This window comes from Clarias gariepinus, chromosome 5 (genome assembly GCF_024256425.1).
Source record: "Clarias gariepinus isolate MV-2021 ecotype Netherlands chromosome 5, CGAR_prim_01v2, whole genome shotgun sequence".
NCBI classification, from domain to species: Eukaryota; Metazoa; Chordata; class Actinopteri; order Siluriformes; family Clariidae; genus Clarias; species Clarias gariepinus.
Window position 1 is genome coordinate 27,403,862 of NC_071104.1, and position 21,776 is coordinate 27,425,637.

At 38.9% G+C, this 21,776-nt stretch overlaps 2 protein-coding genes across 3 annotated transcripts in view; both read left to right on the forward strand.

Moving 5' to 3' along the window:
• The first annotated feature begins 3,683 nt into the window (after positions 1-3,683).
• On the forward strand, positions 3,684-7,563 carry gpr39 (G protein-coupled receptor 39). Its single transcript, XM_053496594.1, has 2 exons — positions 3,684-4,778; positions 5,879-7,563. The coding sequence occupies exons 1-2, from the start codon at positions 4,013-4,015 to the stop codon at positions 6,325-6,327; spliced, it is 1,215 nt and encodes a 404-aa protein (XP_053352569.1). The 5' UTR covers positions 3,684-4,012; the 3' UTR covers positions 6,328-7,563.
• A 4,625-nt stretch (positions 7,564-12,188) lies between these two features.
• The window catches only part of bmpr2b (bone morphogenetic protein receptor, type II b (serine/threonine kinase)), a 59,885-nt gene continuing 50,297 nt past the window's right edge, over positions 12,189-21,776 (forward strand). For both annotated transcript variants that reach the window (XM_053497243.1, XM_053497244.1), the window contains exon 1: positions 12,189-13,129. In XM_053497243.1, the coding sequence (XP_053353218.1) occupies positions 13,069-13,129 (61 nt within the window). In that variant the 5' untranslated portion in view covers positions 12,189-13,068. The remainder of the gene's footprint in view (positions 13,130-21,776) is intronic.

Consider the following 21,776-nt stretch of genomic DNA (forward strand, 5'->3'; position numbering starts at 1 on the left):
AAGCCCTTGGCTCTTTGTAACACGGGGAACAAATTCTAACACAAAACTAAGACAAACACAAAGCTCCATTGCTTTACTACAGATCCTGACCGACACTAGTTCACAGTGTGTCAGCCCAGCCTGTACGGTGGCTTATCTCTGTTATTATAGCACTTTTATATATGTGTATTGGTTCAGTACTGAGCCCTTATGCTAGCAGACAAACTGTAATGTTAGATGACTTTATGAGCTGTTTACTTACTAAGCTGGTTATTGCAGCATTGCACATGCCTTTATTTAAGTATTACCCTTGCTAAATAATGTCATTTACATTTTCTGAAGGCGATTTTGTTACTAAAAAACGCACAAAGAACATATGAAATCAGTGCTGTGATTGAAAGCGTTTAGTGCTTTGATAGAAATATCTTAAAATTTCTTGACATTGCAGTCTGCCACAACCATGCAATAAGGATACCTTACAGGACTAGGGCATGAAGAAAATAATCTACTGCAGTTACTACATATGTCCTATGTGCTTCTAATGCCTGGTTAAGCATTTTAGGTTAATATAGGTATTTAAGGTATGGCGTAAACATAATGGCCTTGTGTTGAAGAAATCCAGTGTTTTGTTGTATCACAGCAATATGAAGACATTTTTATTTATTGAAGAACGTGTTTTTTATGCTTTTATAGTAACCTTTGAATCTTAATATACTGTATTAACATTGAATCCTGCTTTAAATACAGTCAGTGGTTAAGACATTAAGACTACTAATTAGAAGGTCACCGGTTCAAACCCCAGCATCACCAAGCTGCCACTGCAAGGCCTCATATAAGGCCCTTAATTCTCAACTGCTAAGATGTATATTGAGATTGATGCAAGTAGCTCCGGCTAAGTGTGTCTGCAAAAGCCATAAAGTGACGTAAAAGCTCCCGTTTACGAGCCTCTCTTTTTATTGTCGCTCTTAATGGTAATAAGACAAAACACCTCAAAGTGCAAAGCCCTGCATCCTGAAGACTTCAAGGTACAGCTTTACCTCTGTGTATTACAAAGCATTGGTTATAGAGACTTCTTCCAAAAACTATTTATATGAAACAAGTGTCTTAAATATCACTATGCAACACGGTACTGCAGTGACTGATGACATGAGAATGAGCAAATAAATAACAATCTGTTCCAACTGCTGTCACAGAAAATGAATTAACACCTTTTGAGCCATCAGAATGAAGAACTTGATCAAGAACTTATTTACATAAATAATTTTTCTTTGTCACCTCATTTCCAAAAAAATAATTTACAACTGGCTAATTTTCATGATGACCAAAATGACGTGTATTAATGATAGCATACTCGTAAAATGAATATGCACATGCTTTTTAATATGGTAAACAAATATGAGCAGCTGATTCTGTCTTCATTTCTTAAAAAAATCTGGCAGAACTAGTTGCTAGAAAAGCAAAAGATGCATCATTCCAGTTTCTGAAACTGGTTTTTTCAGCATTTGCAAAATTCAACCCTGTGCTGTATCTGTATAATTTAAACAATTTGTAAAGCAAAATACAGAATTATATTTGTTGTATAAAGTACATCATGGGCTTTTGTAAGTCTCAGTGTTCTAAAAAAATATTTTCTGATAGTTTAAGAGCATATGTTGAAGCTTAACACACATTCACGTTGCATAAATTTAGCATTAAACATGATTTACTAAATAGAAATGTGTCAAAATAAGAAATATGCTGCTGTGACAATAAATTACAAGGGGAAGTCAAACCAGGACTTTTGTTGAAATTACTCTTAAAGGCATAAAACCAATTGACATTTACAAAAGACTTCAAGCACAGTGCAGTGATGAGACTCCTAGGCGCAGTGAAACATTTGAATAGTGCAAATATTTTAAAGAAGGTCACACGCCCATGAAAGATGATCCTGGACGAGAAAAATGAACATGAAAAAACACCTGGTTTAATCACCAAAGATATTCTATTTTTTTTACAGGACAATGCACAACCTCATACTGTTCACCACACCTTTCCCCAACTTACATTACAGGAACTCAGCTGGGAGTAATTTCCCCATCCCCCATAGAATCCTGACCTTTGCTTTAAGGTTTTTTTGGGGGGCTCTTGAAGGAGTTCCTGGGAGGCCAGCATTTCAGACGCGAAATGGGCAGTGCAATCATTGCTTTACCATATGGAAAGACAACATTTCTGAACCACTGGCATAAGTGCATTAGTGTTGCAGGGAATAACATATAGAAATAAAGGTATTTTTTACTCTTATAACTGTGTTCCATTTTTCTGGTTTGATTTAAATACCCCTTATACATTTGGCATCTGCATGGGAATTCACCACCTTCTTGATCGTACATGTGAATTTGAGCCTTACTGTATTATATACAGGAATAATTCAGGCCACACCTCATATTTGTGCCATGTGACAAAAACTAACCACTTTAACCATGGCATCACCATTTAAGATATAAAATATTCAAAATCTTGGATATCTTGCATATCTTAAACTCATGATGACCAAATTAGGTTAAAATTTTATAAACCTTGGTTATTTTAAAGTTTTATTACATGCTAAAACTAATTTTCATCAGAATCCATAATGGCTGATGTCCTGTTGGGAGGAGATTATAAATATTTTGGTATGTTTTAAGAAGACCTGTATAAATACCAAATGTGGTGTATGTAGATGAAGCTAGATCCCCATAATTAAGAATAAAATGTCAACCAACGGCCTTGTTAAAGTATTTACCACACCCTGACAGTCAGGACTTGTGATGCATATGCCAAGTCTCATAAATTTTTACCAAGAAACTAAAAATGTCAGGAAAATGAGAAAAATAATAATCATAACACATAAAATAGGGTCTTACAGTAGATTAAAGCTGTATTTCTAGAAGTGTGGTATTGATTTAGCTGGTTTTTCAAGTATGAACTAAACAAGGGCTCTCTGCGATTCTGAGTTCTTGGATATGAAGCATTAAGCCTTTACCTTGACTTAAGGCAGATGTTCTGATGAATAATTCAGGATACAGTATATCCTGAAGAAAGAGGATGGAAAATGATCGTTTTATCTTTCTTATACTTCAGAAATGAACAAAAGGTTAACAAGGCTCATTAAGTAAAACAAACAGCAGAATGTTTCCTGATTCCAGCTTATCTGCCTGTTTCATCCATGTTGGACAGATTCAAATTGCTGTTTTCATCCTGTTTACGTTAGACAGTTGAGTCAGAGGTGGGGCCCAGCATTATCGGTTTGGCTTAAAGTGGGAGGCTCTGCTAAGACTCTGATTCACTGAGACGTTAAGACATGTTTGGAAAACTTTACATGACTAATGAGAGTTTCTTGTGTGTGTTCTTGTAGCAGCCTAATGCATGTTTGAGAAATCAGTGTCTGATTCCATATGGGAAAAAAAGGATGTGTGATATGAAAGTCATCGTTTCTTAAACTTTCTATCTGATTACAATGGCCCAGACATCATACTGGGGTAAACAGAGAACATGTGACTCAAAGCTCCAACTCATACAGAGGTGCTGTGGTTGTAAAGTGAGGGCCAGTCCACTTAGCTCATGCTGATTAACACACATCTACACACACACACACACACACACATGCATACACACCCTCTGCCTCTGAGTTAAACTGTAATCATTAACTCAGGTGGCCTCAGAGGAAGAAAGAGAAGCACTGCTTGCTTGAACAAAACCAAGCCGAAATTACATATTAATGATCAGAAGGAAACTTCAGCCAGAAAAGGAGGGACACCCTGAATCTGGTGTTTATGGAGGCGTTGTGAGTTGGGGAAGCTAATGCAGGAGTGCTGGACTGGTCAGATATGAGAACTTAACTTAGAAGGTATAAACTCTACATTGGCTTTTAATTCTTTATAGAAACCTCGCCATGGTTCCAGCGGTAGTTTGATGATTAATAGTGCTGATATCAGCGTAGCATTCCTGGAAAGATAAGGCAATCTGGGCTAAAGTCAACAGGGTAGATTGGAGCAGAGAGCCCGAGTGAGAGAATATGGACGAACAGGAAAGAGAGCGAGACTGGCGAAAGCTGGAGACGCACTTCGAATTGAAGGTCTTCCTCACGGTACTGTACAGCCTCATTCTCATCCTTGGAATTGTAGGAAACAGCATCACTATTCACGTGACGCAGGTGCTTCAGAGAAACGGGTACTTACAGAAGAACGTTACCGATCACATGGTGAGCCTGGCCTGCTCTGATTTGCTAGTGCTACTGATAGGCATGCCTGTGGAACTCTATAGTGCCATCTGGTTCCCCTTTAGCTCTGCTTCTGGAAACGCATCCTGCAAGATCTATAACTTCTTGTTCGAAGCCTGCAGTTATGCCACCATCCTAAATGTGACCACTCTAAGTTTTGAGCGCTACATGGCTATATGCCATCCATTTCGCTACAAATCGTTGGCACACGCCCGGACCGCTCATCTCATCCTTGCTGCATGGCTCACCTCCGTCCTTATTGCTGTGCCACTGCTAATTACTACTGGAACACAAGGTCATGTGGTGGAGCCAGGAGGTGCGCCAGCGCAGAACCTGACCTTCTGCACCAATTTGCATGAATACTGGGGAATGTATCGTGCCAGCGTGTTCACAGCTTTCATCCTCTACCTGCTGGTCCTTGGCAGCGTGGCTTTCATGTGCAGGAGCATGATCGTTGTCCTCAGGGCACCCATGATTACTATGGACACTTCAGGTGCTAGCGTGCCTAAACACGAGAGTGCCAGAGTCAAAGCATCCCGCAAGCAGACCATCATTTTCCTAGGTAAATCACCTCATTTGCACAACAGATTGATTACATAAAAAACTAAATGAAGTGTTTATATAATATGCACACATCCTCACACATCTGCAAAATCGGTGCTGAGATATCTTTGATAAAGACAGCGGACAGGCCGTTCTCTATTACAGTTGAGTGCAAAAATTTGCATATCTGCATAATACAAGATTTTGATATTTTATTTTCTTTGTTTTTATTATTAAGGAGATGCATTATCTATGAAACGCATTATGCCATGACATCATAGATTGTTTCGCTTTACTTAAACTGACAAAAACCTAAAATTATATATTGTAAGGTATTAATTCTGAACAATCTTTAAATCATTTCTGAATACCAAAAGCTAAGATATCTTTTTTTGTCTCTCCTGATTTTGGCTTTGAACTGTTGACATAATGAAGAATATATCCATGTTTATTATGTATAAAACATTTTTTTTATTGTGAATACGTTTTAAAACACAATACACTGGGATCCTGGGTAAGGTAAATGAAAAGCCTTTGCCATATTTTTGGAAGATGGTGATATTAAGTTGAAATGTATCTAGGGACAAGGGAGCAAAATTGGCCCTAGTGTTTTGGTGCGTGGAACAGCACATTCTTTCTCCTGTCAATTACAGCTTCACTAGTCAGTCATGGCTTTATTTAAGCTTTTGATTATCAAAAACATCAATACTGCATTCCTCTATGTATGTGACCGTAACATAGCACAAGCTTCAGATTGAAAAGATGTAGGTGGCTGACGTCATGTTTCTCGATGTGTTGGTCTTCATACTTTATAGTGGTAGATAAGAGAGACCTGACTGGTGAGTGGGAAATGGCAAGTCACAGAACTGGGGAGAAAAATGGGGGGAAAGTAGACTTCCCTTGTTTATACAAACATAATAATGGAGTATACAAAACTATGAACCCAACATTAGATTTTCTGGACACAGGGACAGACTTTTTTTTCTTTCCGCTCTAGTTATGTAAATCTTTTTTTTACACAAATGCTTGTACAATGCACTGAATATAAATATTTAGTGCCATATGAATACATCCCTACTCATTTGCACTCGTGTGTTTGTGTGTGGGTGTCTCTCTCAGTGCTGATCGTGTGTGCGCTGTTCGTATGCTGGATGCCAAACCAGGTTCGGCGCTTGATGACGGCAGCCGTACCCAAGGATTCCTGGACTTTGAGTTACCTGGTATCATACGTCAAACTGCACCCTGTAGCTGACACCTTCTTTTACCTGAGTTCCGTGCTGAACCCTCTGCTCTACAATCTCTCATCACGGCAGTTTCGCACAGCCTTCCTCCAGACGTTGTGTTGCCGTCTCTCTGTCACCCACGTTAACAAGAGAACGCTGGAGAACAGCAAAGCTTCCCACGTCTCCAGCCATTCGCTGCGTCCGCTGATGTGTAAACAATCCCAGCGCAAGAGAACGCAGCCTTCCAGCAGAGATGCTGAGACTCTGACCCCGAGTGCAGAGAGCAGCCCTGCTGTTCAGATCTTGAACACATCTCCACCTGTCTCATCAGAGACGGAAACATGAGTCATGTCAAGCCTCCTACTCCACTAAACACCCTGGAGCTCCAACAGGCCACTATTTAGACACATTGTTGGCTCACCTTATAAATGCAGTTATAGACTATTTCTCATCCTGTTTTTTTTTTTCATGTAGAATTTGTCATCAGGGATCACAGGATTGCTGTTGGCTGAATGTTTCTGGTTGGCAAACTGTTTCTCAGCTTAGCGATGACTCACGTGATATTCACATGCCAACACAACACATGCTGCCACACTGCTGCTGTATTGAGAATGAATCATGACAAGATATTATCTGTTCACCAGTCCTTTTTCAATTATGAACAGGTTAAGTGCAGGGTCTGTGCATTGTGCATAGCAGCAGATAGGCTACACTCAGTCATCTAATACTGCATGTATGAATTCACTTATGTGGTAAATTTACCTAACAAAATGGGTACCAACAAGAATACCTTAGGTGCCAACTCAAGGCTACAACTGGAAGCTATAACAACTTACATTATTTACTGCATTGCTTTACATGAACCTTGACATCCTATTTGAAATCCTAAATATTCTTAACAAATATAACACATACATTAACTGACAATTGTTTAGATGGTTATGGATTACATCTGGATTAAATATATTTATTTGTTCCATGACAAAAAAAAGGGCAAACATTTTAATCGCGCCATCTTCTTAAATGCTGATTGAATAAACTCTAAATATCTTGGATCTAAATTGTGACAGTTAAATGTTACAAAACATGTTAATTAAATGATTGCTTCATAACACTCATTGTGAGCTTTATTTTATGCACTTATGGGATAAACATTGCATAACCATTAATTTATTAAAACAAATTTTATCAAGTAATAGACGTGTTAGTAACTTTGTTAGGTAATGTCACTTAAATTAATTTTTCATTTTTTTATACTGTGGCGTAGCGTCAAGGGTTCAACTACTATCTGGGGTCTACGTGCATGTTTTCACTGTGCTTTGTGGGTTTCCTCTGGGTACCTCAGTTTCATCCCAAAGTCATCCCAGTTTCATGTCCAAAGACATGCAGATTAGGCTAATTGGCATTTCCAAACTACTCATGTACCCTGTGATGAATTGGCACCCCGTCATGTCCTGAGTCACCTCCAGGTCCCCCCATGACAGTAAACAGGATAAGCCATATAAAGAATGAGTGAGAGAGTATTCATTTTTACCAATTAATGTATGCCAGTCATTTTGTACAAAAGATCATAAAAAGGTCCTATCTAAACGATTTTATTATTATTATTATTATTATTATTATTATTATTATTATTATTATTATTATTATTATTATTATTATTAACTTTATAACAGACACAAATTCCAAAGAAGCACTATCATTGTCTTGTGTTTTTATCTCAGAGACTCAGGACTTGTTTTCTGTTGGTGTGTTAATGAATTCTGTCACGGGCCTTAATTAAAAAGAGGCAGAACTATATTTTTCTTTATTCTATGTATTGTTTACTAGATTATTTTAATAAAATGCAGTCATGTTGTAATAGTAATGTGTTACAACAAAACAACATTTGTGTCCATATTGTTCAGCTGTAACAAAGGTCATCCAAACACATGTAAGATGTAGGTTTCTGTTCTTTATTAAACAGGACATCTCCATTCATGGCCATTGATGTAAACAAAGCTGAGTTACAATATGTGGTATATCCTGAGTCAGCTATTAGATATATTAAAAAACTTATTATTTTCATAATAATAATAATAATTATATATATATCAAAATATATATATATCGTTCAAAAGTTTTAGAACACTTTCTAACTCCATGATCGTTCCTGATTTTAATTTCTTTCTACATTGTAAAGGAATGCTGAAGGCGTCTATAAAATGTATTAATCTCTTTGAACAGTTGATATTGAGATGTATCTGCTACTTATGCTCTGTAAAGACTTCATAACGCCTCTAATCTGAGGTGCTGTTAATTGGTCATTTTTTAGGCTGATAACTCTAAATGAACTTCTCGTCTGCGGCAGAGGTAGGTTTTGGTCTCGCCCTCCTGGGATGGTCTTTATCAGAGTCAGTTTCATTATGGTGCTTGACGGATTTTGCAAATGCACTTGACAATACTGTTCTTGCAAGAACTATTACAGAAAGGCTGACCTCTGTGTCTTAAAATAACAACCAACTGTTGTTTTTGTTGTTGTTACGTAATTACCTAATTCCATATGTGTTATTTTATAGTTTTGAAATCCCAAGTATTGTTGTAGAATGTAGAAAATAAATCACTAAACAAAAACAAAGAAATTTGCAAGTGACCCCAAACTTTTGAACAGTACAGTAGTGTGTATATATATATATATATATATATATATATATATATACATACAAGTTTTTGTTTTCTGACTATAAACATATTTTTGGCTGAAAAATACAGTTGGCTAAAAGATTCTCAATGTTGGTAAAGAAAGTGTACATTTTCATACATTGCAATACAATATTGCAGTATTGACCATATTTTAATGCTTTATTTATTTCAAACTTGCATGCATTTATGTTTATCTCTTACTTAGATGCACTATGAATAATGCCTTAAACCCGTCTGTTGCATGCTTAAACAAATATATTGTTGTTATTTAATATTTACTGTTGCACTACATACTGTATAAAATCTTCATTTGTGTATGCATATTTTGCATAATTTCTTTCTGTCTCTGGAGAGGGAAAGCTGTGCGTGTGGCCCCTAAAAGCCTAAGGCTTGCCATATAATGCATACTTGAATGTGAGCAATCTATTATTGTCTTTTTTGCAGAAAATATATACAAAAGTATCAAACAAAGAAGATTTTATTGTTATTGTTTTTCTAAATAAAGTGAATTTATCCTTAAATATTGCAAGTCCATTTTTTTTTTTAAAGTTGTCATTGTTATGGAAAAGCACATTACTTTTAGAAAAACCTTGAGCACAAGTTTCTTGTACAGGCCATAACTTTCCCAAGAGATTTCTAAACTCTGTAGATGCATGTGTGCTAGAGTTTATGGTATTTGAAATTAAACTGCACTTGCATGTCTTTATCTGGTGAAACAACTCACCTTCTTTTCTTTTGTATATTGTGTAAAATGTGGGGGAAAAAACAGGATGATGTTTTATTTAACATAACTGAACATTTTTGTGCCATTTTCTAGTGTATGAAATCAGGTAGACAGAAGCCAAGTACTTCAGTTGATTTTTACAACAAACATCAGAATCTGGAAAAAAAACCAGCAGTGATATCAGTGATTTCAAACTTGACATGGTTGTTGGTACCAGCGATTCTGATATTTTCTCACACGAATCTCTCTTATAAAGAGAATAATTTGGGGAGACAAATAAAAAAAACAGTGAATGCTGGTTCTGACAAAAAAAAATGCCTTATGGATGAGAGACTAAACTGACAGAAAGGGTATAACATAAAAAAAAATCCCTCTTTACATCTCTTGGAGAAGAAAAGCTCAGAATGCCTAATTTAATAAATCTAGAGAACTTCAGATAAGTCTCAGTTTGGAATTACTCAAAAACATCAATCTGACACCAACAACCATACCATCATACCATGGTCTCTGAGTCAGTGGGATTCTTCTCTCATTCTGATGTTTGATGTGTACATTGTGTATGCATTGTGCTGCTGCCACATGATTGACTGACTGTATAATTGACTGAATGATCCTATTAAAGTGAACAGTGACTGAATCGTAATAATGCCTACCACACTTTTTTGAATAGCGCAAATGTGATATTTAACATGTATTTAAATTAGGCTAATTAAATTTAGGGTGCATATGGCAATGGTGGCTTAGTGGGTAGCACTGTCGCCATGTGCTTTCAGGGTCCGGATTTAATCCCTGCCTCGGTTTGTCTGCATTGAGTTTGCATGTTCCCCAGTGCTTGGGAATAAAAAATATTTTTCATTCATATTCTTATTACTTTATTGATTATACTATTCCTATTAAATCCTTCTTTTTAGATCACAGGCAGTTGTATAAACATTTCACTGCAAGCTGTACTTTGCATGGCAGTGTATGAGACAAATACATTTTTTATTTGTCTTTGAATTTAATGTACAGTAGACCGTCAACATGACTTCATTTAGTAGACAAATGTCGGCAACGATTAGTACCACCAGATGGCGCGCTGTCCACTAAAATAGGCTAAATACCTACTACGACTGTACTGTTGTCAAATTTGGTTGCTTTTTAAAAAGACAAATGTTTATGTTTTTCAATCTAATCCAATTTATCCTGATTTAATGTAATATAGTATTATTATAATATATTACTTAAATAATTTTCTAAAAATATATATCTAAAGTTGCGTCAAAAGAATGGTCGAATTTGTGTGGCTCCTATAAACCCCCCAGCCTGGGACTGCCCTTTACAACATGCTTACTGAATGCATTTTACTGTGTCGTTTACCCCATATGTGGCAATCTTACTACAGAGAGGTGCTATCACTCTGTCTAGACTCCCCTGTGTGGGACTAGCAGCGTTGTCCTGTTGAACAACTGAAACACACAGCAGACAGACAGCAGACAGACGGAGGAGGGAGGAGGGGTGAACTGTAAAAGCTGTTCGGCCCATGAGGAGTCGACTCCGAATTCGATTCCAAGTATTTGGAACAAAAAAGAGTCGACTTCAGGAGTCGGTTCCACAGAATAAAACATACTGTATTATGATTAATATGAACAACAAGAGTTCTTTGTATTTTCAATAATATATTTATTTAGCAAATGGGTAATTAGTTATTGTTAATTAGTAATACTAATAGGGAACAGTGAGGAATAACTATTTACCCACTCAAACTCTATTCCACTTTATCCTGTATACAGGGTCGTGGGGATCCGAAGCCTATCTCATTCGACTGAGGGCATGAGGCGGACTACACCCTGGATAGGGTGTCAAACCGTAGCAGGCACAAACACTCACATGTTCACACACTATGGCCAATTTGGGAACGCCAATTAAATTCATGTCTTTAGACTGTAGGAGGAATCTGGAGCAGCCAGTGGAAATCCACCATGCACAGGGAAGAACATGCAAACTCCACGTACACAGACACTGAGGCGGGATTCAAACCCTACACTCTGGTGTTGCAAAGTGCTAGTGCTAACCACTACGGCACCATGCCATGTAGTCAATGGCAATTTGCTGGGTCAGGGGTAGCTCAGTGGTTAAGGCATTGGACTACGGTTCGGAAGATCTCAGGTTCAAACCCCACAACCACCAAGTTGCCACTGTTGGGCCCTTGAGCAAGGCCCTTAACCCTCAACTGCTTAGATGTGTAATAAGATAAAAAAAAAAAAAAAAATGTAAGTCGCTCTGGATGTAAATGTAAATGTTGTCATAGTGTTTAGGACTGTAGCATTCCACCTCTGGGGTCCGTGTTCGATTCCCGCCTCGGGTCGATACTAAGAGGGTTTCCTCTGGGTACTCTGGTTTCCAAAGACAGGCAGATTACGCTAATTGGTGTTTGTGTTTGCCCTGCAATGGATTGGCATCATTCCCATGGTGTACCCCACCCCATGCTGTAAGTCCTACTGTAAGTCTCCTGCGTTAACCACCCCTCCCAGCACAGGATAAAGCTGTATAGATGATGAGTGAGGGTGTGAGTAAAACATAGTCATGAGGTGCTTATTGTTATGTTGTGTTTTACAACCTAAATCTTCTTTGCTGAATATTTGTCAAAATCTCTCTTCAAACCTGAAACTTGAGCTCGTACAAGCTGTGCAGTCCTGTAATCAAGGAATCGACTCTTAAAAAAAAAGAAAAAAAGAGTCGATTCGGTTCTTCAGTGAATCGATTCCTCCAGTTTGCGTCCGCGTGCGTGAACAGGAGGAGAACTTAGCGAGAGGTCGCGCGCGCACGGCTGCGACTCGCAACAACAACTCATCCATGCAAAATAGCAGCGCGATGTCTGACCGACTCCTGACCGCGCGCACACTCAGTCGCTTCCACTCAATTTATATGGTTAAAAAATAATATCATTTCGCAGTTAAACGTGTCCTTTTCCCTCCCTTTTTGGATAAGAGAGTCAGACACGGAGCTATTTCGACGCAGTTGCCTTCCTGAGAAGAAGTCGCTCTTGCTTGGAGAAAAAATTTTTCCCCCTCAGACGGTGAAGGAGCTCGACGACGCCGGTGCTGGCTGAGTGTGTGTGGGTAACAGATAAGTTCAGTTTTAACACAGCGACGGTGTTTGAAGGAATATCTGAAACGCGAGTGAGAAAGTAAATAATCCTGCCAGGTGCTCGAGGTGTCCCTAGCTGCAGGAGCTAGCTAACCAACCGACATGGACCGTCCCGACGCTCGGCAGCGCGGAGCTGACCCACTGCTAGTCACTTTCGCTAGCAAACTTTCCTCTGCTTAGCAGCCGAGCTAAATCCTAGCTACATCGTCATTTTAGCTAAGTGACGAAGACGCGATGCCCGTGAGTCACAGAGCAGGCTGGCTAATCTTCCCACAGCATCAGGGCGAGACTGTGGTGCTAGCAGGCTAGCTAGACGGATCGATTAACTTGCCGAAGCTAACGAACTTAACGCAGCGCCTGGGGAAGGAGTCGGAGTCAACACCGGGCGAAGTGTGTGCGCAGGGGATCATGTACTGTCCGTCCACTCACTCCGGTGTCGGACTGTTTCATCGTCGCGAATGAACTCGGATACTCGACTGGGGGGAAAAACAAGAGGAGGCAGATAATCAGCTGGGAGCACTGGGAGCACTGGGCCCTGTGTGACTGAAAAGATGTCTGTCCCAGTCCTGACTCTGGGGCTTTACGCCGTGCTTCTCCTCAGTCCTGTCGCAGGTAAGACTTATGGATGCAGATAGGATCTGTCCTGTCCACACAAAGTCCACGGCCTAAAGCTGGTCCATTTTAACACACAGTATTAATGCTGTTTGTTCACCTGATTCTGACCAAAAACTACAAACAAACACGTCTCCATCATATCTTCTAGCTCATCTCTGTTAATATATTATCAACTCTGTGGTGTAGTTCCTTAAAATGTAATAAATATTGCTTAGTAGGTATAGTAGATTTGGTAGGGCTTTAGTGGCTTAGTGATGGGTTTTATCACCTGCCAGATGGAAGGTTCCGGGTTCAGTTCCTACCAAATGCCCGAACCCAAGCCACTGGATGCAGTACAGGCCCTGGTAAAATGGGAGGGTTTAGACAAAAAAAAAACCTGAGCCGAGTTGTTGTTGGGCGGAACAGCCGAAAGATATATATATATTTATAAAGTGTGTATGTATGTATAGTGAGAGAGGTTAATTATGAAGTTAGTTGTTGTGAGAGAAGAGGATGTAGAGGATAGGGTTAGATGGAGGCATTTAATTTGCTGTGGCGACCTCCGAAAGAAATCAGTTTGAGGGGCAAAGAAAAATAATAATAATAATAATTTTATATATATATATATATATATATATATATATATATATAAAGTCCAGTCTTGTATTTTAGGTCTTTTATTATTTATTTATTTATGTAAAGCTATAGAAACATTTGGCATCACTTGGTTGTACTCCTTCTTAGCGTTTAAGTTCCACTTAAAATCAGCTGCGAGAGCGTCGTCTAATTAATCCAGAGCCATTTCCTGTCTTTCTGATTAGGACTTACACTCTTAGGTGGAAAGCTTTAAGCTGTTTTTTTTTTTTTTTTTAACTGTCCTGGAGATGAGATAACACGTGTAGTGCTAAATGATTTGTCATTAAATCTTCCTCTTCAAACCAATGTAAAACCTGATAACAGTTACTCAGACAGTTTGGGAATTTAATCATTGTTTAGTATAAAACGTTGCTATTTAGATGCCCTGAAAGCGTTGTGCACTCTTGAAGTTCAGTGGTGACCTTTGTCACTGAATACAAGGAGTATTGACATTGAGTAATGGCTTTATTTTTATTCACAGCAGTGAGTTCCCCTTGCAAGTCACTAAAACCAGTTTTGATTAACATGACCTTTGTGCAACGCACCCTTGTCGAGTTAAGGAACGTGAGTGCAGGCACGACTCTCCTACCTCACGTTTCTTCCCTTATTTCATTCATTTACACGTTGTGAAGTAATTGGAAATCTACTTTTTGTTGCATTTGGTTTGTTTCAAAAGTCACCCCTGGAACAGCTTTCCAGCCGTCGTATCCTCTCTTTCACTTCTGCAAACTCGCAGCATTCCTGAGGAGATGGAGAGCAGCGTCTGTGATCAATGGTCACAGGGAATAAGGATGATCGTGGATCTCTGATTGATGTGATTGTTGCTCAAATGCTAATGATGCAGAATCGATTTTCTGGAATTGGCTTGTATTGAGAAATTAATCGAGATCAGTCTGCAGCTCGTCGGCAGAATGGGGCAGGTTCCCACAAAAATGCGGTTAGATATAAAATCAAATCTAATCTAATGTGTTCACGCCAGATCCAGTAATGCATTTTTTTTGTAGTAGAATTAGGCTTGCTTGTGCCGCTCTAATGCAGTTGACGTTTAGCTTAGCCTGGACTTTGATAAGTATCTCTCTCTCTCTTTCTCTCTCTCTCCCTCCAATGCTACAAGGGGACTGAAGATAATAGAGAAGGGTATTCTGAGAGCCTGCTTGTCTGAATTATTGTACAATACAGGGAAAAGAAGTAGATTAACAAGTTGGGGAGAAGTCATTGTTTATTGTTGGAGGTCAGGCAGTTGTTTTGTAATGTCTGTTCTCTGCGAAAGGTCATTCATAAGAAATCAGTGTTTTGTGAGGCCGATTTGTGATTTCCTTTTTTTCCTCCCTGCAACTAGGCTCAGATAGTACAAATGTTGCAAGCACTCTGGTCTTTACAGTCTTGGGGAATTGGAGTCTCATTTTATGTCCCCTGGTTTTCTTTAAAACCTAGATTCAGGGACACAAATAGCTGGAAATAAAATCATCATAAATTTGGGCGATCTGTACTAAATAAAAAATAAATCTTAAGTGTTTTTGTTTTGCCTTGACCTAGAAATATTTCTCAAGGGTCAGGTTAATGACGATTTCATTTCAATGTGTATGCTGAATTCATGCTTGCATATATTTTGTCGGAGAATTGGTGCACATTTGGTAGACTAGATCTGATCTCAAGAAACAGAATCAACTAAATAGCTTTTGGTTTCCTGGAGCCTTATTAGGAAAACGTTCCAGGTCTGAATGCTGGCTCTCTTGGTCTCCTAGAGTCGGTTGTAAAATTGCCCATCAAGTTCAGCCCCAGTGCTTTACTTAACAGCTTAGCCAGTTGCCTCTCTTACTGCTGGTTGATGGCACATTAGGAAGCCCAGCACAAATGTGGCACTGCTGTGATTATTCTCCATCACTCTGAGACTGGTGTGTGAGAACGAGGGAGAGAGCCATTACCCTGTCTCTGACTTGTCGATTCAGCATGAAGCCGCGGCTCCTGTTCGCAGTCTGCTGAGCCCGGCAGCGCTCATTACCCTCTGCGGTGAGGGAAGAAGCCAACACACATTAGAGCTGTCGGATTTTCCCAGAAATGCCATTCAAACGGTAAAGTTATGAATGTACAAATAGAAAGATGGAAGGCCAAAACAATTACTCATATTTTAGTGCGTACGCCTTTGCATAGGAAATAAATTACACAACCTTGTCAGTGTTATTCTCTATAGATGAACTAGGGCGAGGTTCATATGGGACAAAGTGAACCAAAAACATCCCCAGTTTTATTTTGTTCATTAACATGGCGGGGCGTTGTGTTCTTTGTGTTGCTGTGTGATGTGTATTTCTGGTTTCATTCATTCATTTTCTTTAACCATGTCTTATTTTGGTAAGAGTGTGATCAAAACAGTCTCTCTCTCTCACACACACACACACACACACACACAAACACACACACACACACACACACACCCCATGTGTCCATGTGGAGGTGGTTGATGTGACGAAAAGCCATTTGAAACAATTTCATTCTACATCATCAAGCAACATCAGGAGATATTACTACTGCACTAAATTAAAAAATGTTGTGTGTATTAACAATCATAGAATATGGTATTGATCCAAACTTTATTTCCTTTGTTTAAATAGTTTTGTTGGAATAAAATAAGGCAAGCCTAAACTGCAATAGTCCTTGAGTAACAATTTTGCGATATATATTTTTCTTAATGTACACAGTCGAGGAACATTTGAGTTACAAATTACTGCAGATATGGAAGGACTGCGGCTGTATGAACATTTGTAGATGTGAACAAATCTCAGAAGTAGCTCAAGATTGTACAAAAAATAAACACTGCAGTGCACCAGATACCAATATTTACAGTTATATTCAATATTTTTAGTGAGTCAGTAAATGTATAAAATGCATAAAGTTCAGTATATTGTATGTGCGTCCATGTAGGGGTGCGGAGAAATTAGTTGACCTCATCGGTTTTAATGAAGCAGTTTGGAAGGACGATGGTAGAAAATGGCTGGTAGTAAAGCTGTCCTGATGGTGAATAATCCTAATTTTGAATAATCCTTAATGAGACAGAGTTTACAGTCTGAAACAAACAGCTCTGATACAAAATGGGGTCGGTTCAAATGTGCAGTTAAACGCCATGTAGCGTTGTCCTCCCCTGACGTCTTCCCGTCTTTTTTTTTCTAATAATATACATTTGTATATTTATGTCAAAGGAGTATAAAACAACTTGCTCCCAAATGGCTCCCAACTTGCGTATGCGCTCACAGAATGTAACTTGTTCATAAGTCGTGGACTTACTCTATCGGCCCCGCAGTTTATTTCATGTAGTGCGATATTGACATTTGACTACAGGACTATAATGTATATATTGGGGGGGAAAAAACCCTACAGAGTGTTTTTAGTTATTGATGTTAGTGTTTTATCGTCTTATTGCCATATACGTTTTCACATCAAGCCAAAAACAATTGACTTTATACGACAGCATGCTTTGTTTTTGTATAATGATAAGTATTTCCAGCTGTGACATGAACATTAATATTATTGCTCTTGTTTCAGTGTTATTTATTGTTTCTGTACAGCTCATACCCGGAGACTTGTATGACTGATGTCACATTGTAGATAACTAATAATAAATTGACTTGAGTGTGTAAAAAGTAAAACTTGTCAAATTGTGTCGTATTTTTATAATGAGACATTTATTTTTCTGTATATAAAAGGAGTCCTGGTTGTGTAAGTGCTTTCTAAACATGTTGAGGACAGTCTTAAGTTTACACTTTCCAGATTTCTAGTAAAATGAGAAGCTGTGTTTGTAAGGAAAAAAGACAGAGAGAGAAGGGGCTGCTGTGTCTGGTGAGGAAGTCACTTTATTGCAGCTGTAACGTAAGTGAGAACATGAACTAACTTGTTTTTGGGACATTCCACGGCATCAAATCTGACAATAAATGCCTACAATGTGTGAGTTTTTGTACGGTAATAAGTGAAACACTGCCGAATAGATGTGAATTTAAATTCAATTCAATTCAATTTTATTTGTATAGTGCTTTTAGCAATTTTTATTGCCGCAAAGCAGCTTTACACAGTCAAAAGAATTATTTAAGTTTGTATGAAATGTGAATTTGTATGAATCAAAATGGTGAGTTTGCCCCTGGTGAGCAAGCTGAGGGCGACACTCCAGTTCATGCTGTCTTTTAAAAACAGTGCTCTTCAGGAGTTTGCGGGACATCTCACTCCGCAGTGGTGATTATTTTTGTACACCACCACGCTGAGTCTTGTGTTGTTCCACATGTACAGTAGTATGGATTAGTAGAGTAGAACCTAAAGGATTTGATCTGTCCTTGCCTATTTTTTATTTTTTTTGTTTTGTCCTGCTAATAAGAGGGATATGGTAAAAATGGCTGGACATATGTTTATCTCCAGTCATCAGTGTTAGAAAGAGTTAACTCTTTAAGGCTGTGTGGCTTATTCAGGGAGTATAGGGTTAAAGGGAAATTACACACAGGGAATGCTTGCCTTGAATTGGAATTCCTGTCCTGTAATTACCACAATATGCGAGACATTTTCATCTGGGATGAATTGTTATTTCTATTCAAGTCATTTTGTCTTTCAGGCATGTTTGGTGACTGAACATTTTGGAAGAATTCTAATGTGACCTCAAATGATACTGGGCTTACAGTTTTACTTTTTTTTTTTTTTTTTTAAAGAGATGTCAGCTATGCAAAATGTCCCAATGATGCCTTTTCTTTTTTCTTTTGTGTGTGAGAGAGACAGAGAGAGAGAGTCCAGCACAGGCGGCATGAAGAAATTTGTCTATTTGTGGGGTAGGGCAGGAAGCAGAGTTCGAGCATTGGTTGCACGCTCTCACTGCGTCATGTTATGCCATGTTTTTGATTTGTACTCTGATTGTGCGAAAGAATGCGCAGGTCGCCAGTTCACCGAACCCCGCGGTCCTTCCCGTTTGATACCCAGCGTGTTGTTGTGTGTGTGTTTAGCGTGTACACCACGGTTACTGCCTGAAAATTGAGTTTTGTTTTTGTTGTGGATGCTTTGCAGGATAAATAACATTGTGAAAGTAGGCTTTAACTTTATTTTATGCCTGTAGGTTAGATCTCCTCTGAGGGTAGTTAGATACTCTAATCAGCAGTGTGTGTGTGTATGGGGGGTGAAGGGGGATGTCTGGTGTGTACAGTGTGGCGCTCTGTAGCAGCAGGGTTTAGACTAAACAATGTGTCTCTGCCTGGCTCCATGGCAGGCGGAGTAGCGTGGTGGGGGGAGGACCGTGTCTTCTGGTGAGGAGGGGGGGGGAGGACATTCCCTTGTGTTGACGCTGAGACACGCACACCAATTCACCAACAGCTGAAAAGATTGAAAAGTCTCCTGTTATTATTTTTTTTTTAATCCATGAAGTTGTAGACACTCCGTCATCGCCTTGCAAACGCATTTCGCACGACTGTGAAAAATGACAACATGACGAAACTCTAAAAGCAGATCTGCCCTTTTCGAGTGCCTACTGTAGGTTTTCTGCCCCTTTTTTTATTTCATAAGAAAAATGTCCTCGTTTCCCAAATGTCATAGTTTTTGCCTAGTTTCCTGTGCTGTGTTGAATGTGAATCTAATACAATTATAACAATTCCTGCTAATTCCTATAAACGTTCCTCCCACACAGTTTTGTAAACACGCTCATGCTTTCTCCCACTCGCTTGCACGTTGCCCACTATAAAATGGTGTCTCTCAGTTTGGCTGGTGGCCACAGTAACTGCAGTGCTCGTCTTTCCCAGCTGCCCCTGTCTGCCTTTGTGCTGGGCTTCAGAGGCTCGGATCACTTTACACTCACTGTGACATGAAGGAAAAAACAGATGCCATGTTAATCTCTTGAGTTGATGAACTGTTGTCATTGGAAGCAGGAAATGCATTTAAATGTGTGTATATAATTTTTTTTTTCTTACCAAGCTGGCTTTACTTTTTTCCACGTTTTACATATTCCTCCTTCACACAATCGTTTAAACTTATTTTATGAGGCAGTTTCCTAATCTAAGGAAGTACACTCTCAGCCCTGTCCGTGTCAGAGATACAGTGGAGGGAAATTGACATTACAAAATAGGCTTCCTGTGGACCACAGATAGCGATTAAGCTGCTTTTAGCCCTTGAGACCGGAGAGCCGGGTGCACAGGCATGGGGAGCTGCGCTAGGAAAGCTTTGGCAGAGTCGTCAGGTCATGCAGGGGGACGTGAGCAAATCTTCTGCCAGCAGCACCCACACGTCTGGGTGGCGAGAAGCGAGTGCAGAGTAGTGAAGCGAGCTATCATGTGGGTGTGTGTGTGGGGGGGTATTTGTAAAGGGCTATTTCAAAACCTTGGCATTGCCCTCTGTGGTCAGAGCTCAGCGGTGAAGCTTTTCGCACCGTATTTTGCTCTGCCAGTTGCCTGACTGACCACAGGCTGTGGAACAACTGACTAATGCGCGAACCTGTAGCCATGTTAAATTCCCATGAACTTGTTTTAGTTGCAAACCAGAAGTGGGACAGGACCAGGTGTAGCTCTTTTTTTCTGTTTTTTTTTTTTTTTGCCATGTGGTTTTCTTGAACAGAGACGGGTCTGTCTTGTAAAGGTGTTTGTACTGAAGGAGACTTGTGTTTTATTAGGAAATATTTACAATCAGTCTAATTTTAGGATTTAAAAAAAAAGGAAGTTTGTGGCCAAGTTTGTGTTTTTGGTTAAGTTTCGTGTTCTTTTAAGATTGTTAGTGTCTAAGCTGATTGTTTAAACGTCACCACCACCACCTTATATACTAAATGATCTTTTTTAAAAACAAATCTCTCTTCCACAGAATGTGTTTTAATCCTTTTGGCCTCATCAGGCCGTTATCTATGTTTTGACTGTGTGTAATTGTTATGAAAGCATTGCACTTGTTTTGATTGGAATAGCACTTTGCTTGTTTGAGGTAAGTAGCTTTAAATATAATTTTCTGCCATAAAAACAAACAAACAAAAATGTCAAGACCTCATTTAGTGTGTAATGTGTAGTCTATAATGGCTATCCTGTTGTATTGTTTATCACCTGCGCTAGAACCACCGCTTTGTTGCTTCTTAGCATTTTATTTTCCCTTACTGTATTTTTATTTTTATTTTACTAGAGCTCTTTGTGCTTTGTCTATAATCTGTAATTTGTTGTTTATTGTACTGCAACCAAAACATTTCCGTTAGAGGTCAATAAATCTAAACTAGCAGGGGAATGGTGTGCGCATATTTTTATGTATGTTACAGTTACGAATTGCAATTTCTTTGTGTGCTGATTCATGTATCTCCACATTGACTTTAAAATATATTTTTTAATTATTTAATTATATTTGTAATAAAATTGCACTGGTCGATCAGCCAGTGACGGGAAGTGTCTGTTTCTCAGTTTGATTAGCCGTGACGCATCAGCTTTGGACATCACCGATTCTGTGCCGAGTACAAGAGCGTCTGAGCGCTGCAACAGAAACGCATTTTTATGGCGTTACATTATCAGAAGTTGCGCATGTTAAAAAGTCTCCCGTCTGCTTTTTTTCTTCAAAATTTCCCAGTGAGTAAGTCTCGAAACACACATCAGTAACTGCATTGCACAACCGCGTGCTCACTTTGAAGGCATTGGAGGCGGTAAAACGTCATTGTTTCTTTGTGATCCTGTAAGTGGCGCTCTAAACTATTCACACACACTCTGGCATCTTTTGCTTTAGGAATTAATAATTTCTTAGAATAAGTTATAAATTTTAGAAATAATCATTATAGTAGTAGAGAGAGCAGCATGCTCAGTAAAAATGTGTGCATATCAATCTCAAAAAAGATATTTATAAAATCGTGACACAGAATCACAATGTTAATCAACATAGCTGGCAGACATCGTGATAGTGTATCGGTCGTGACTAATGATTCCACTCCGTAATATAAATGTATTTTAAAGGTGAGAAGTTTTACTTTATTTTTGATTCTTTGCAAAGCTGTGTTAATTTCACATCACTCTGTAAACAGAAAAAAAAACTTGTATTTCAGAGTAATACATCACCCTTTACT

Bases quoted from the DNA above. Each gene is read 5' to 3' on its own strand.
- gpr39 (XM_053496594.1), top strand. From the start codon at position 4,013: ATGGACGAACAGGAAAGAGAGCGAGACTGGCGAAAGCTGGAGACGCAC. The intron at 4,779-5,878 runs GTAAATCACCTC...TGTCTCTCTCAG, and splicing joins GCAGACCATCATTTTCCTAG to TGCTGATCGTGTGTGCGCTG.